The 16488-nt window shown below is 42.6% G+C and overlaps 5 protein-coding genes and 1 pseudogene across 6 annotated transcripts, besides 1 other annotated feature; 2 read left to right on the top strand and 4 right to left on the bottom strand.

Moving 5' to 3' along the window:
- The first annotated feature begins 828 nt into the window (after positions 1-828).
- Positions 829-879: a mobile genetic element.
- A 1439-nt stretch (positions 880-2318) lies between these two features.
- Positions 2319-2955, bottom strand: Ubc84D (Ubiquitin conjugating enzyme 84D). Its single transcript, NM_079536.3, has one exon. The coding sequence runs from the start codon at positions 2855-2857 to the stop codon at positions 2396-2398; it is 462 nt and encodes a 153-aa protein (NP_524260.1). The 5' UTR covers positions 2858-2955; the 3' UTR covers positions 2319-2395.
- Positions 2956-3061: 106 nt separating this feature from the next.
- alpha-Est7 (alpha-Esterase-7) lies at positions 3062-7252 on the bottom strand. The gene is made up of 6 exons (NM_079537.4): positions 7096-7252; positions 4869-5181; positions 4633-4783; positions 4011-4574; positions 3779-3948; positions 3062-3723 (listed from the first exon to the last, which is right to left on the bottom strand). The coding sequence occupies exons 1-6, from the start codon at positions 7140-7142 to the stop codon at positions 3250-3252; spliced, it is 1719 nt and encodes a 572-aa protein (NP_524261.1). The 5' UTR covers positions 7143-7252; the 3' UTR covers positions 3062-3249.
- An 813-nt stretch (positions 7253-8065) lies between these two features.
- On the bottom strand, positions 8066-12276 carry alpha-Est6 (alpha-Esterase-6). Its single transcript, NM_079538.3, has 3 exons — positions 11833-12276; positions 8674-9549; positions 8066-8581 (listed from the first exon to the last, which is right to left on the bottom strand). The coding sequence occupies exons 1-3, from the start codon at positions 12214-12216 to the stop codon at positions 8135-8137; spliced, it is 1707 nt and encodes a 568-aa protein (NP_524262.1). The 5' UTR covers positions 12217-12276; the 3' UTR covers positions 8066-8134.
- Positions 9868-11567, top strand: alpha-Est4aPsi (annotated as a pseudogene).
- Positions 12277-12362: 86 nt separating the features above from the next.
- Rtnl2 lies at positions 12363-13740 on the bottom strand. Of its 2 annotated transcripts, NM_001260035.1 has the most exons (3): positions 13663-13740; positions 12819-13325; positions 12363-12746 (listed from the first exon to the last, which is right to left on the bottom strand). In NM_001260035.1, the coding sequence occupies exons 2-3, from the start codon at positions 13291-13293 to the stop codon at positions 12454-12456; spliced, it is 768 nt and encodes a 255-aa protein (NP_001246964.1). In that variant the 5' UTR covers positions 13294-13325; positions 13663-13740; the 3' UTR covers positions 12363-12453. The 2 variants fall into 2 exon arrangements, with proteins under 2 accessions (NP_001246964.1, NP_524263.2); NM_079539.2 differs by lacking the exon at positions 13663-13740 and having other exon boundaries at positions 12819-13382.
- A 511-nt stretch (positions 13741-14251) lies between these two features.
- alphaTub84D (alpha-Tubulin at 84D) lies at positions 14252-16231 on the top strand. The gene has a single exon (NM_079540.6). The coding sequence runs from the start codon at positions 14758-14760 to the stop codon at positions 16108-16110; it is 1353 nt and encodes a 450-aa protein (NP_524264.1). The 5' UTR covers positions 14252-14757; the 3' UTR covers positions 16111-16231.
- The last annotated feature ends 257 nt before the right edge of the window (positions 16232-16488 follow it).

The raw sequence follows: 16488 nt of genomic DNA on the forward strand, positions 1-16488 counted from the left end.
TGAAGAACAAAGGTATTACACGAAATCAATATAGAAATATTGCTGACCATCAAAAAATACACTCCCAGCTAATTGAGTTCGTTCCCCCATGAGGAAGCACCAATAACACCATGTAGTTCATGTAATTATAGAATATTATATCTTACTTCTCCCCTATTTCCTCCCACCAAGCCACGCAATCTTACGTGCTTGTATCAAGTTCATGGATGGCTTTAACAGAACGGAAATCGCTTTTCATTTCTATATGACAAATTTTGTTCCCAACGTAATTGCTCAATTAAAGTCAGCAAGAGTAATTGCCTACTGTTGACGCCGCTTTGAATTTATTTGTCGGTTAATTTATTGAGATCACATCATCTCTACCAGGCTTGAGTCCATTTTTATTGTTTAAACTGATGCCAAGCGGTTCGGATTTATGATCTATTGTTTCCAAATGTACTAAGCACACCGCAGTGCTAACGTGTCTCTGTGTTTCATTTTGTCGAAAAAAAAAATATTATGTAATCAGCAAGTGGTTCCGTTCAGTGCAACTTGCATAGGCCCATAAATAACTTGAAGGACATTAAGCACTTCTGATGATAGGGCGACTCTGTTTATTTTCGATTGAGAAGGCAAAAACTACATAATGATATCGGTTCTTGAGCACTATATATACCCTTTTTTTTATTTTAACGCAACTATATGCATTACAGCTAACAGGCTTAATTCGTTGCTTTTATGTGATAGTTTTTTTTTAAAGCAGCTAAAATACATATTTTTATACATGTTACTCATATAATAAAAGGGTATTTGAGATTCGATCTGGCCATGACCGTCTATCCGACCGCCGTCGATCCGGCTGTATGTCCGTCCGTATGAACGTCAGGATATCAGGAAGTAGATATTTGGTATCCAAATTCCAAATACATAGACAAGAGATGTTGCCACGCCCAATTTTTTGATTTTTTGAGAGATCTCTGATATCGAAACGGTTACATATAAAGACAGACGGTCATGGCCGGATCGACTATTGATCCTGATCAGACTATATATACATACTTTTTAACGAACCTAGTATACCCATTTACTCTACATGTAACGGCTCTAAAAATGCATAAATTTGAAAAAGTATAGAATAAAGGTAAGTAGTATACAACAATATAAAACAATCGGAGTAGTACGTATCCAATTTTGACAGTGATCTACAACGTTTAAAAATGGTACCAAGCACTTGGAAATGCTTTTTGAGCGACCTTTTGCGGAAGCCTTAATTCCCAGATGTTCTAAAGTAAAAGGTGTATTCAAAGCTGTTTTCCCGATAAACTACCAGGTTTTTTCAAAAGTGTCAAAACTAAACTTTCTTAAAACGAGGTGATTTATGAAAAAAGGGGTAATTTAGGATAAATCATTCTGATTCACACAAACAAACCGACCAAACATTTACTAAAAAAAATTTTCCTAAAACCTAGTGTTTAGTATTAAGACACTAGAATAATGTTCTAATGTCTTTGGTAATACTCTTACATGGATTTTATTAAAACCGTGTTTACAGATAGAATTTTGTAATATATTTCGTACGTCAACACTAGCCCAGAATCGTATTCTAGGCTTTTCAAAGGCTTGTTTTACAATTCCTTTAGTTTTTGTGTTCTATTGGTATATATCTATTGGTACTCGCTATAATCGGCAGCAGACTTTTATTATCGTGTATATATGAAAGTATGTTATTATCCTTCGCAGACGCTACTGGTACGCTTCGTCACTACGTGGACTACCTGACGTCCAAAGTGATGAATGTGGTCAATATTTGATAGCTTATGCGTATATGTGTAACTGTATTAGGTAAATATGATTGCTATAATTACCAATACGATATTGCCAAATGCGGTTGCCTGTTGTTACTGTTAATGATACATTAATGTAATTTGATTAAATTCGTTACTCGTAGACAAAGGGGTATATCAAGTAATAGGTATCAATTATATGTGTACATATATAGGATCAATATCCGAGTGAACTCGGGAACTATAATGGCTAGAAATGGGAAATCAAGCATGCAGATTCTACAGGCGCTGAAGCACAAGTTTTCTTTAGTAGATTGCTAGACACCGGCCACAATCACCGCCAAGTAGCCAAGAGTTGGCTACGATTGTAGCAATAAACCAACAACATGTATTCCACGCTTACCAACGGCCACAATTTTTTTACCTCAATTTTGAAAAATATTTTGAATTTCTTTTTAACTGTACTTTTTTTCTTGCCCATTTTTTTTATCGAATTACCGTCCATTTAATGCGCCATACATATATCTTAGCGAACATTCAAAATATGGACAACTTATGTCTGACAAGTTTTAATTGATGGTCCAAACTATATATAATTTTGATATACAAATAAATGTGAGCTGCGGCTGACTTCACTCTGGTCGCTTCTCCGCATTCTTCTTGGTGAACTCTTCGGCCGTCTTCATGAACTTCTTGTGCTCCCTTACGAACTCCTCGGCCAGGTCAGAACGAAGCGGATGTTCTGGCTCCGGGTTGTGGACGATGGCTACCAGGGCCTGGAGCACCTGCTCTGTGCGCGTTGTGGGCTTCCAGTTGTCTGTGCTGATGATGGGCAGGCACACCTCCCCCTTCTCATCCACGTTGGGGTGATAGATTTTCGTCTTGAATAGGATCTTTGGTGGCATAAAGGGATACTGGGGCGGGAAGTTGATTTCGATGCGGAAGGCGCCCTTGTTGTAGGGCGCCTTTTCCGGAACCAAAAGACCCGTCCACATCAGCAGGGACTCATCGCTACTCTCGATGTTGCGCAGAGTGCTCATCTTGGCCTCAACCAGATCGGAGAGTTCCCGTGTCAGACGACGAGTGGCAGCCATTCTATCAACGGGATCAGAGTTCCTTTCCTTTGTTTTCCCTAGATCTCGGAAAAAAACTTGTTAATTTAAAAAAGTCTAAAAATTTAATTTTCCTATTGCTATTGACAGTAAAGTCAAAAGGGCATGTCGAACATTGTTTTTATATTCAAACTTATTAAGAAGTTATCAAGCATTTAAATAAATGGCGTAAACTGAGGTAAATATAGAGATAAATAGAAATATATATTTTTAAATCTCACCTAAACTAGGATTTCTCATCCACATGCAATCATTGGGCAAACTAGTTATAAAGCAAAACAATCCAATTGCAGAATATATTTTATAAAGCATTTTGACCTATTTACAGTTTCTAGAGACTTCTTTGTTAGGCTGTACAGAACAGTAAGTTAAATTTAAAACAATAAATCTTTGTTGTCGTCATAGAGGCTCTCCCAGACCTTCAATTTGGGCCACTCAGGCAGATCGATGAACTTCAGGTCATCACTGATGTTGAGGCACTTGATGACCTCGTCGGATTTGCGAACTGGATCAATGGTCAGAGTGTCCATACCGTTGATCTTCTCGCTGTAGGGATTACCCGTGGCAGCAAACTGGGTCCAGATGCCCACGGTTCGTTCGATGTTCCTGTACTCGCGACTTTCCTTCGGCAACCGGCGAGCCAGCAGGCTGCTGAATTGGTAGCTCAAATCGTCGGCATGGCTGACCCCCTTGACACCGCGTCCCAACCGCATAATGCGGTACGGAAAAATGAGCTCCTCGGAGTCGAAGTCATATCGATAGAAATATACTGGAGCTCCAGCCGCGTACGCGTGTCGGGAATGGACCACCCTCAGGGCCGGAAACACGAAGTAGTAAATCGAACAGAGCTGAAATAAATTACCAGCTTATGATTATGTAAGCACCTAATTGGACGACACTTACATCCATGTAATTATCTGGGGTGCTTTCTGAGCCAGTGCGATGAACATCTCGAATCTGTGCACTCCACGAATCCAGTTTTTCTTTACTGGGCTCCGTGGCCAGCAATTCTTTGGGAATGAAAGGTGTGCCAGCATCAAGCTGCTGCAGCACCTGCGGCATAAGCTTTACCTCTGTGAAATAAAATTAAATTTACTTATTGAAAGAAAATTCAAAAAAATTCCCAATATCTAACCTGGAACCCACAGCAGGCCCTCGTACGAAGTGTTTCCTATAAACATGGGGATGGAGTTACTCCAGGCGGTCTTCATCATCTCCTTTGGAGGCTTGGATATCACACATTCGGGCGTGGAGAATGGTTCCAGGGATGGGCCAAAGGCAAACATTATCTTGTTCATGCGTTCCTCCAGTGTCAGGACATTTTCCTCCACGCGAATAAGATCCTTGGCCTTTACGTTCTGCAAGAACTCCAGCACATCCTTGTCGTTGTCCTCGCCCTTGTAGCCAACCAGCTTGGCTATCCTGTAGGGATTATGGGTAATGTCGCCGTTGTAGGCCCAAGGACAAATGGCACTGCCCGACTGCAAGATGCCGCGATGAAAGAGCCCTTGGGTCTGATCGGTTAGCATCATGTAGTGAGTGGAGGCGCCTCCAGCACTCTCTCCAAAAACAGTGATGCAGTTGGGATCTCCGCCGAAACTAGCGCAATTGTTCTTGATCCACTTGAGGGCCAGCACCTGATCCTTGAGGCCAGCATTTCCTGGTACATTTAGCTCGGGGGACTTAAGACTCATAAATCCTGTGTAGGTACAATAATGTTTAGTCAAAATATTGCGCATACGCACACAGTAGATTACCCAAAGCCCCAAGTCGGTACTGTATCGTGACGAGAACAACATCTTCTTTCATAAAGTAATCCGGGCCATACCATTCCCGATTGGCCTCGCCGATAATGAAGCCTCCTCCGTGAATCCAAACCATAACCGGGCGAGCCTTGTCGGGCTTCACCTAAAATGTACCACAAATAAAAAATGTTTAAAGTTATTACGGTTTTAACGATGTTTTATGTACACAAGTTAATAGAATTACTCACATTGTTGGTGTACACATTGAGATAGAGGCAGTCCTCGGAGCCCTCTACCTTATCGAAGACGAACTGCACCTGGACGGCCTTATCCTTCGGCTGGCTGCAGTCGCGAACTCGCTCCCAGGGAATGGGCCTCTGAGGGGCCTTAAACCGCAACTCCCCCACCGGAGGCTGGGCGTACGGGATACCCTCGAAGCTGAAGTAGGGCACATCGTAGAGAGATAGACGCTTGATACCCCTCACTTGGCCGTACTCCGTGTCGGCGACAACTGTTTCATTGGTCGACTGGCGATACTGCTGGACTTTATGCTCGATGGTTCTGCAAATGCACGATGGTTGAAGTAATTAGCATAATAATATTGGGTCTGCACCCAGATAATTTGATATTTTTGTCACAAAGTCAATTATTTTAATTCATTCTCAAAGCCACATGCCAGTAGGCAGACTGCATGCATTGCATTAAATTTAAATTGTTTTGCTGATGTTCATCACATCGCATCCACAAGCTCATCCCAATGCATCACAACCCACTTACCAGCCCTATGTTAACACTAGAAAAAAATTAGCTAAGAATACTTGATTTCCTCCCAACAATATCTTATTTTGCATTATAAAATTGGAAATTTTTGTCTAGGACCTGAATGGAAAATATAAGAAAACCCTTGCTTCCTGAATTAATTTCTTAAGGCAAAGAGGAATCACGGAAGTTGTAAATGAATTCAAAATTGAATAATATACACAAGTATTTTGTTGAGTGCGCACGTAGCTATGTAATGCTGAAGGATCAGGCTGAACAACAGGTTTAGTTGGTGCAGTCGACTGTGCGGTCCACCTGCTAACCAGGCACGTCTGTCAGTGATAAATTAACACAGTCCGCTGCCCAAAATTTAATGCCCAGGACCGAACTTAAATCATTTGCCGTTGAAGTTCAGACAAGCACTTGGACTGCCGTTAATGAACATCAAAATGTGGCACTAATCTTAAGAATATTTAATGAGCAGAAGCAGTTGTTCTGCCTTATCAGTAGGTGTCACTCGGTTATCTCAGGCCATGCTTTAATTACTTTCAATTGGTTTTATTGTTATTTAAAAATACACTTTGATTCCATAGTTCTGTATCCCCTTAAGTTCTTTGTATGTACATTTATTAAATCTATAAAACATTAATAGCAAATTTAATGCGTAAAACTGCTGATAATTATTCTGAGCTCAGCGCAGACTTTTTATTACATTACGTTACGGCAACAAAATAAAATCACACCTATTTTGCAGTCATCGGGATAAAATTTTAAGTTGCCATTATAGAAATTACGTTTAAAGCGAAACACGGTAAAACGGCGAGAAACTGACACTATTTTTACCAATCGGCTTCATTATCAAGGTTAATGCGTGATAAGAACCGGACGAGACTACGATGACTTTGAAAATCTAATAATTATTGACTCACAACGAGTAGAGTCAATGTTTAATTAACATTATCTATATTGACGAGCTACTCGTCTTTCAAGTGTAAGGGTGCAGTCGTCATTAGAGATTTTATAGATGTTTGCCAACGATTTTCATCCCATAGCTAAGTAGCCTATAGTGGCACATCCCATTTTGTACAATATATCGCTGTAGCAATTTCATTACTGGTAAATTGGCCAATAAATATAAAATATCTTTAGCGTTAAACTGATTAAGCAATGAATACAGATTTATGAATTCGATTAATGCTCCCAAGTGACGGTTTTATACCCTCAACAAAAACTTTGTGAAATTACACAAGAATATGTAAAAACTTTTTCAGTTAATGTTTTTGATAGGCTGTTTTGGTTAAGTTTTAGTATGTTTGCCTCCCACAGAATGCCAATAAATAATTCAAGTTTTGCAGTGTCAACTAATAAAGTTATATCATATCTGCTTTAATCGATGTATTTTGATGACCTTATCCTACCTATAGTCATCACGATTGCATAACGCTCCACAGCTTAATCTCTCGTCTGCAAAGCAGACTTAATTGGGAAGCCACACATTATTAGTTTCTGCCATCCAAAAATTAGTCATGCTTACCAGTGGGTAGCAGATATTACTTTATAAAAAGCCAGAAAAAATAGCTGAGCAAACAAAACCCCGAAACCGAAGCTTAACCATAACAACAATTACAATTGAGAGTATAGAAAAACACTCTCTGGCATTAAAAACCAGTAATTTAATAAATATTTCCCACAATTAAGGTCGACGGAGAAACTTACTTGAGGCGCCACCGCAAGCGCTCCACAAAGCCGAGGTTCTTATTCATATCGGATTGACTAGAGCACCGCCACACGATCCGATCGATTTGCTTGCTATACGTAGATACTAATAGGCGCGAGCTGCGTACTGTATCGCGCCAGCTCCGAACCGAAACTGAAATTAAAAACACACTTTTTCACATCGAATTCCAGCGGCGAGCGGCCAGCGAAAAGAGCCCACAAAATAGGCAAAAACAAGTAAAGAAAATATTATAGAAAAAAAATATACTACATTAACACAAATATCAGAATACAAATTACTGAACAAGAAGAGCGTGGAGAGCGGTAGAGAGAGAAGAAACACACAAAAAAAGAAGACAGAATACAACAAATTGTGTATTTCAAGTACGGTGACGAGATAAACGGAATAACTGATATGACTGGATCCGATCATCGAGCGTGGGCAGTCGGCTGGAAGCTTGGCCAGTGGGCGTGGCAGTTCCTCCTAGCGAATGCATAACTAATCAACACTGCGAAAAAAAATCTCTCTTTTAAACGTAGCATGCATAAAATCACAGCTTCCTTAAACACTACCTGGTTGCGTGAAGTTTCTAGTGAAGTATCTGCGAGATAGATAAGTATCTCAGTTATTAGGAAACCAGGTGTCATAAACTTTATGCTTCTACCATAAGCAACTACGCCGCGATCTCAGCTGATCTATCGTAAACTTAGCCTATAAAAGTGACTATTCTAAGGCTTCTTGCCAGAAAATCAAGGGAAAAAGAGGCGGGCCGCCCACCGAGGGGGTCAACAACATTTTGATCGTGCCGGCAAAACTAGTGTAAACAAACAAATTGACGCGATTTATTTTTGTTTACACGATCACCGATCTTTCGACTGGAGTGGGGCGTTGCCGTAAAGCTCCGAAAAAGCTGAGCACAGTGGGCACAATTGCGGTGTAATCGGAGAAAATACATTGATCATGATCATTCCTCTAAACAGTATCGTTTATTGAATATTTACAAAAATTATAGCAAAATAGACTTCATATAACCCCCAACTATTTTAAGTCACTATATAGCCGATTCCACACCTTCAGACCGTCCTTTTCGACCTGCGTTACACACTCCACCTGCTGTCCAATATTCAATGCCTTGAAGGGAGACTTTGTGGAGACGGGCATCCACGGATCCGGACCCGTCTCCGGACAATTGGGATCGCCGGTCCTGGCAAACGTGGTCAATATGCCCACCATACGCTGGATGGTCAGGAACTCCGGGGAGTCAAGGGGCTGCTTCGCTTGGGCCTGCTTGTGGAAAATGTACCCCAAGTCATCCGCATGACAAACACCGCGTTTGATGTCATCGCCGCAGAGCTGGTTCCTCATCAGATTCAACTTGGGCGAATCGAAGTCGAACCGGTACAGATAGGTAGGTGCTTGTGCGTGAGATAATCTGGAGAGGACCACCCTATGTATGCCGTGCCAGAATAACTTGTAACTGAAAAGCTGTAGATCAAATATGTCAATTACCTTTTTATAATAAAATAATTGAAGCTACCATGTAATGGTTGCCTTGAAAAATGAACTAAGTTACTCACATCTAGAATCTGTGTGATGTTACTCTTGGTGATACCGCGCGGTCCATAGTGATACTTAACGAGGACATCGGCCGCTGTGTTCCGCTCCTCGACGCTCATCGACTGATATAGCTCGTGGGGTAATACCATCGCTGGTTCATGTTTCAGCAGCTCCAGCATATAGCCATTATCCAGCTGACAGAATGGGTAGTACACCAGTCCCTCGAAGGAAGTGCCACCCAAGAGGAGGGGCACTTCACAGGACCACGCCTCCTTCATCAGCTGCTGAAACGGGGCTGCAACCAGGCCTCCAACAACTGGAGCAAATGGGTTAAGAAACCCAAAGCAACGGTCACGGGGTGAGATGAAATCGTGGCCGATGAGTTTTTCGGCATTCACGTTGCGCAGAAACTCCAAAATGGGGACCTCTTCCGCGGGTCCTTCGTATCCTGCAGACGTGGCCAGGCGGCAGAATATACCATCGCTATCGGGAGCATTCACCCAGGGACTCAGCATCGATCCGGACATCATGATGGCCTTGTGGAAGAGACCCTTCGCCTGCGGCAGACACATCATAAAGTGCACCGAGGCGGCCCCCGCACTTTCGCCAAAAAGCGTTATATTCTGCGGATCTCCGTTGAAGTTCCGTATGTGCTGGCTAACCCATTGAAGGGCTAGTAACTGATCATGGAGACCCGCATTGCCCGGCACATCCAACTTGCCACTGGGCATACTAAGGAATCCCAGGGAGCAGAGGCGATAGTTGAATAGCACATATACAACATCCCTGCTCATCAAGTAATCCGGCCCGTATTTGCTCTTCACAGCTCCGCCTGTGCGAAAGGCACCGCCGTAGATATACACCATTACGGGCAGAGGTGGCTCAGATTCGTTAAACTAGGGTAACATGGTTTAAAATTATTAAAAGAAGCATTTATGATTCTAAGAATAAGGAAATATGCTCAAAACTGGCATCTACAATAGCTCAGGAATATATTTTTCTGAATTTTATTATGTAAATTTACACACACTGTGTATAATCTCATTAACCCCTCACAGTTATATACTGCCTATAAGATTAAATCAGGGTTTGCATACTATCTTCCCTACTATATGTGGATGCTAACTGCTACCATAAAAGCTAAGTTAGTTATTAGATAGATAAGTAGGTACTATCTAGCCAGTGTTTCGTATACACAGTCAAAGCTGAGAGTTACTCGAGATCGGATATGTCTTTTGAAAGGTAAAAACATTTTTTCTTTCTTTTTTAACTTTAGTTAAATCCTATATTATTTGCAGTAGTGGAACTTCCCCCGTGGTGCAGACCACACATGGAAAAGTGCAGGGAACACTTTTGAAGGGGCTCTATGACAATGAATTCTATGTTTTTGATGGCATCCCATATATGCTATGCTGCTCCGCCACTTGGAACCCTTCGCTTCAAGGAGCCACAAGATATTCAACCATGGAAAGGGACCCGAGATTGCTCACAGCCAGCTAGCAAGTGCGTAAAAGTGATCTCCTTAACAAAATTGATTGAGGGTTCCGAGGATTGTCTATACTTAAATATGTCAGTGAAAACGGTAAGTTTTTAAATACCATAAATATATTTAGTTATATTACTAAAAATAATGTTTTTCCCAAACATTTTATTTATTTATTTTACAGCTGCAAAGCGAGAAACCCTTACCCATCATGGTTTACATCCATGGTGGGGCATTTCTTCGCGGAGATTCATCGAGAAGAGCTTGGGGACCGGACTATTTTATGGAAGAAAATGTCCTTCACGTAAGCATTGGACATCGCTTGGGACTTTTCGGTGAGTTGGTTTTAAATATTCGGTCCCAAATTACATTTAAACCTAAAACTACAAGATTTGTAGCTATGCTCTTCAGTTTTAGATATTGTTGCTTTACCAATGTAACATGCATCATTGAATCTTACATTTCAGGATTTCTCAACTTTGCTGATCCCTCGCTAGATGTTCCCGGAAATGCTGGCCTCAAGGATATTATTATGGCCCTTCGTTGGATTAAGGCGAATGCACTTAATTTTAATGGTGTCCCCGATAGAATCACCATCTTTGGCCACAGCTCCGGCAGCGCGTTGGTTAATATGCTCTTGGCTAGTCCGCAAACGGAAGGGCTCTTCCATAAGGCCATCCTTTTGGCGGGTTTTTCAGCCGCAATTGGAGTACCGTTTGGCGAAGAGTTTGGGCTACGAGGGAAATAATATCGATAGCCAGGTTTTTGAGTTCCTACTGAAGGCTGATCCAAAACTGCTCGTTTCTGCTGACGTTTTTAGCCCAGAGGAGAAGGCTGAAGGCGTTAAATTTGTCCTTTAAGCCCACAATAGTCCCAATGCTGTTATATTGGCGGAGCCCAAAGAATTGCTGCGGAACAGTTGGAGCAACCGCATTCCCATCATTTTGGGCACTAATACCGATGAGGGGCTACTCAGTACAGTTGGTTTTAAATCCGATCCCAAGGTCTTACAGGGATTCCAGGATAACCCAGAGAGGGCACTACCGCATGTCCTTAAGACCACCTGTGACTCCGCCCAAAAGCGTGAAATGGGTCTCAAAATTCTGGAGTATTTTTGCCAGGCGAGTGGTGAACAACTGAGCTTCGATCATTTCGATGCTGTAAAAGATATCTTCACCCACCATACCTTTCACGAGCTGTACCGAATGATTCAATCCGGACTATAACTTCTTCCGGATTCAGAACTGGGGAATGGAGCATCGCGGAGTTAAATACACGGACGAGCTGGGCTACATATTTGTCATGCCGGCCACTTTTAAATTGGACAAATCCCGACCAGAGTTCACCACGATTTGTCGAATGGTATCCATGTTTGTGCACTTTGCCGCCACCTCGGATCCCAACTCACCGCTTACCGCTAACCTTTTGTAGATTGGAAGCCATTAAGCTCGGGACCTTCTCCTATGGTCCTCAACATCGCCGAGGAACTTAAGTTTATGCCGCATACCATGCCTAAACTAGTGTTCTATGATCAACTATTCGAACAGGCTGGAGTTTCCCTTTTTTAGTCTGTGTTACCCGAAATCTCAATAATTCTCTTACAGAATTTTAAATTGAGCAGGCCAAGTTTGTATACGATGGCCTGCCCCGTTAATAAATGCTTAGCCAAATTTTTGGGTTGTGAAGAAATACTTACATGCTTGGTGTATACGTTTAAGTACAGGCAATCCTCACTGCCAACGACCTTTCCCGACCTTCTGTCCATCTGCAGAGGAATCGGTCTCTCCTGCCGAGCATCGAGCTCTGAATTCCATGGGTCTGCCAATTGGGAGGCCACAAATCGGGCTTTCCCTAGCGGCGGCTTGGCAAAGGGAATTCCCTCGAAGCTGTAGAACTCGTCACCATAGATACCGCTCAGTCGACGACCCTTGACACTCCCTACTGATAGCTTGACGACTTTGGAGTCTGCATCACCTGCTGATTGGCACGAGAATCTCTTGAATCCGGGACAACAACGCAGGATTAGGAATCTGAAACATTTGATCCGACTTCGACTTCTCGGCTGACAGAGTTTCCACATGTCATAGTCAAATACTATTTTTGACCCAAATAATAAAGTACACTCGATCCAAACAAAAAGGTGTTCCCGAAAACCCCTTATAAATCAGAAAAGTTAAGTAATGATGTTAAAATTATGGCCAACTGATTAGAAAAGAAAAAGTATATGAGTGGAAAATATGTAGAATATATATTTCCACAACATTAATTTTGAACAATAACATCAAAGAGGGTGGATTCTTATTCATATGAATATAGTTTAGCGAGCCTCAACTGGCAAATACCGGTGCTCGCAATCAGGACAACGACATCCTTTGTGGAGCTCTAGGAGATTTCGAAGTGGCTCATTATCGCATGGCTCATATAGTACTTTGCCCTCTTTGGATTCCTGACCCTCGTATGCTGACTCCGGCGGACACTCTTTCTGAATACAAATCGGTTTTTCAACGTTCGATTTATCTATCTTGCATTTACGGAACTTTCGGATCTGGACATCAACGAATGGCTTATACGACTCGTACAGTTTTGGTACGGTAAAAATAAACAAGTGTCCTATAAAGAAAAATTATTTCAATTTAATGTAACTTTATAGATAAAGTAAAGTAAGACAACATATGCACATACCAAATATAAGCAAAGTCAATCCGTTGAAGCAATCGCCCAGCAAATTGATGCCGCAGAGCAAAACTAGGAACTTCAAGGAATCCTCCCACTTTTCCACCAGCAACAATTCTATCATACGGTTTAAAATTAAATTAATATGGGAAACTGCTTTCCCGGCCAGATAAAGAGTCTCCTCCCGGGGGATTTCTATCTTCGGGTGAGGATAGAAACGTAAGATCTGATCTTTGTTCTCATCCTTCTTCCAGATACTCCAGAACTGTACCAAAAGGCGATGGCCAATAGCTGCTATGAGAACTGTGATCCCTACCATGCTTATCACACTGATCACCGAGTGGACCATCACATCCAGCAGGAGGAGCAGGATGCCCGTGAAGACGATCAAAGTCTTTCGGCTATTGCGCCATAACAACAGGTTCTTCAGATCCATAAATATTTGGCTGGAGTCCTTAGCCTTTATCAAAGTATCGGTACTCATATTTTCGAATGTCTTTAGAGCACGTTCGGATGCTGGTTGTGAGATCAGAGCAAATAATGTTTTAAGTTTTCACAGCTGACTAATATTTCAAAGGTCAACCGAATAGACAAACTAAAATGATTTCAAATTGTCAGGTCGGAATGTATTTCGATTCACCACAATGTTTGTGTCTTGCTTCAATTCAGTTCACAGTTAAATTTGAAAAGTTTCTCGACATTGTATTTCTCAAAATGAAGAAAGCGAAGATATTCTAAAAAATATTTTTTTAAATTTTACTACATTTACCTAGCTAATACCGAATGCTTTGCGCACATTATTCATCCTTTTTTTTTAGCTAACTAGCGGGTTTAAATAGTAGTTTTTACTTACGCATCTTCAGAAAATCTTCAATTGTATGAAAATATGAATAATACACAAAATAGTAGCAGATTCCAAAAAATGTTAGCCTTTTGACACGAATAGCACAGACTGGTCCCAATATAAAGAAATACATCTGTGGATTATTTCAAAGCATACTCATTTCGCGCGCAATTAATCGATAAGTGCGCAAAATGGATCGATAACTGCGCAGTACTGTACTGCTCTCGGAAATTACTGCCTTAAAAATATACCAAGCGGGTCAAAAGAGTTCGTTGTGTTTACGGACGGGTTGCTCCATTCTTTAAAAATATATGAACATAAAAAAATTACTTACTTCTTTTATCTCTATTTCAATTTATTTTGTTCACTATGACCTACTGACTTAATGCAAAAATGCACTATTCGGTTTACATACTTTGTTCATTTTGGTAAATAGTAATAGTAGATGTTCTAAACACATGTAAAATTACTTAAACGGAACATTAGTAATTTGACGCTCTCTTGAAATAGGCATTATTAATTGTGTTAATATGCAGTTCACTTATACAAGGCATTGGTATTATTGAACTGTTTGGTATCTTTAAATTTCCCACCGGCGGTCACACTTAATCTACTGAACAAGCGTGCTTGTGCTAAATAATTTTACTGATCTTTAAATCTCGTAAATACCGCCATTTAGCCGCATCTGAACACTCTTGCCGATGGTAATCAATTATTGGCCAAGAGCTAGCAATGTTGTGTAAAAATCAGCGTGAAACTAAAGCCGAATTCAAACAAACAAACCAAAAAGCGGCCTGACAGGGTTTTTCGTGCCCCCAGAGCAAAATCGATTGGTAAAAGAAACGCGTTTCGTATAATATAGATAGTTATCTAATATCTAATCTAATATCTGAGTTGTTGTGAAGCCCTTTTTCGTAAAACAGAGCTACTGGCGATTTACGTCTGTTCGAAATCCATTCCCGGGCATTCCAACGTATACGCCCGCAGAGTCAGACCCCAAAATCCGTAGGCTTACACTTTTTCCGTTGATTTTCCGTAGTCGCGTGTGAGAAACCGAAACTCGAAACAAGAAACCCGGAATCGGAAACCCCATTAAAAATCAATATGCGCGAATGTATCTCTATCCACGTGGGCCAGGCCGGAGTCCAGATTGGAAATGCCTGCTGGGAGCTCTATTGCCTGGAGCACGGCATCCAGCCCGATGGCCAGATGCCCTCCGACAAGACCGTAGGCGGAGGTGATGACTCGTTTAACACCTTCTTCAGCGAGACTGGAGCTGGCAAGCACGTGCCTCGCGCCGTGTTCGTGGATCTGGAGCCCACTGTGGTCGACGAGGTCCGTACTGGAACCTACCGTCAGCTGTTCCACCCCGAGCAACTGATCACCGGTAAGGAGGATGCGGCCAACAACTACGCCCGTGGCCACTACACCATTGGCAAGGAGATCGTCGACCTGGTGCTGGACAGGATCCGCAAGCTGGCCGATCAATGCACCGGTCTGCAGGGCTTCCTCATCTTCCACTCGTTCGGTGGAGGTACCGGCTCCGGCTTCACCTCGCTGCTGATGGAGCGTCTCTCCGTGGACTACGGCAAGAAGTCCAAGCTGGAGTTCGCCGTGTACCCAGCTCCGCAGGTGTCCACCGCCGTGGTGGAGCCCTACAACTCCATCCTAACCACGCACACCACCCTCGAGCACTCCGACTGCGCCTTTATGGTGGACAACGAGGCCATCTACGACATCTGTCGCCGAAACCTGGACATCGAACGACCCACTTACACTAACCTGAATCGTTTAATCGGCCAAATAGTGTCCTCGATCACCGCCTCTCTGCGATTCGATGGAGCCCTAAATGTGGACCTCACCGAGTTCCAGACCAACCTGGTTCCTTACCCCCGCATCCACTTCCCGCTGGTGACGTACGCTCCCGTCATCTCCGCCGAGAAGGCCTACCACGAGCAGCTGTCGGTGGCCGAGATCACCAACGCCTGCTTCGAGCCAGCCAACCAGATGGTCAAGGTGGATCCCCGTCACGGCAAGTACATGGCCTGCTGCATGCTGTATCGCGGCGATGTGGTGCCCAAGGACGTGAACGCCGCCATCGCCACCATCAAGACAAAGCGTACCATTCAGTTCGTGGACTGGTGCCCCACCGGCTTCAAGGTGGGCATCAACTACCAGCCACCCACTGTCGTCCCAGGCGGGGATCTGGCCAAGGTGCAGCGTGCCGTGTGCATGTTGTCCAATACCACGGCTATTGCCGAGGCCTGGGCCCGTCTGGACCACAAGTTCGATCTGATGTACGCCAAGAGGGCCTTCGTCCACTGGTATGTTGGTGAGGGCATGGAGGAGGGCGAGTTCTCCGAGGCCCGTGAGGATCTGGCTGCCCTCGAGAAGGACTACGAGGAGGTCGGCATGGATTCCGGTGACGGTGAGGGCGAGGGTGCTGAGGAGTACTAGAGCGGATAGGTGTGCATCCCTCAAAATCTTGCTTATTTTCATACGCTCCCACTCGCATGTATAAATTTTCTGCGATAATGTATAGCGAACAAAGAAGAAAATAAAAACCCAAGAAAACACCAATTTATTAACCACGTTTAGTAAAAGGCACGAGAAAGTTAGTACTTTAAAATTAACTTTAATTTTATATATGACCAAAAGTCATGCATTAAAAAGTTGTTCACGTGGGGTACATCTGTATATTATTAATTTGCTTCATTTTTATTTTGTTGGTTGGTTAATGTCCTCTATTAACATAGGTTATTTATAATTTAACAGTCCACAGGAAACCGAACATCATAAAGGTGTCTTATCTAGGATTTCAACACCTGTATACAG

Source organism: Drosophila melanogaster, chromosome 3R, assembly GCF_000001215.4.
Source record: "Drosophila melanogaster chromosome 3R".
NCBI lineage: Eukaryota > Metazoa > Arthropoda > Insecta > Diptera > Drosophilidae > Drosophila > Drosophila melanogaster.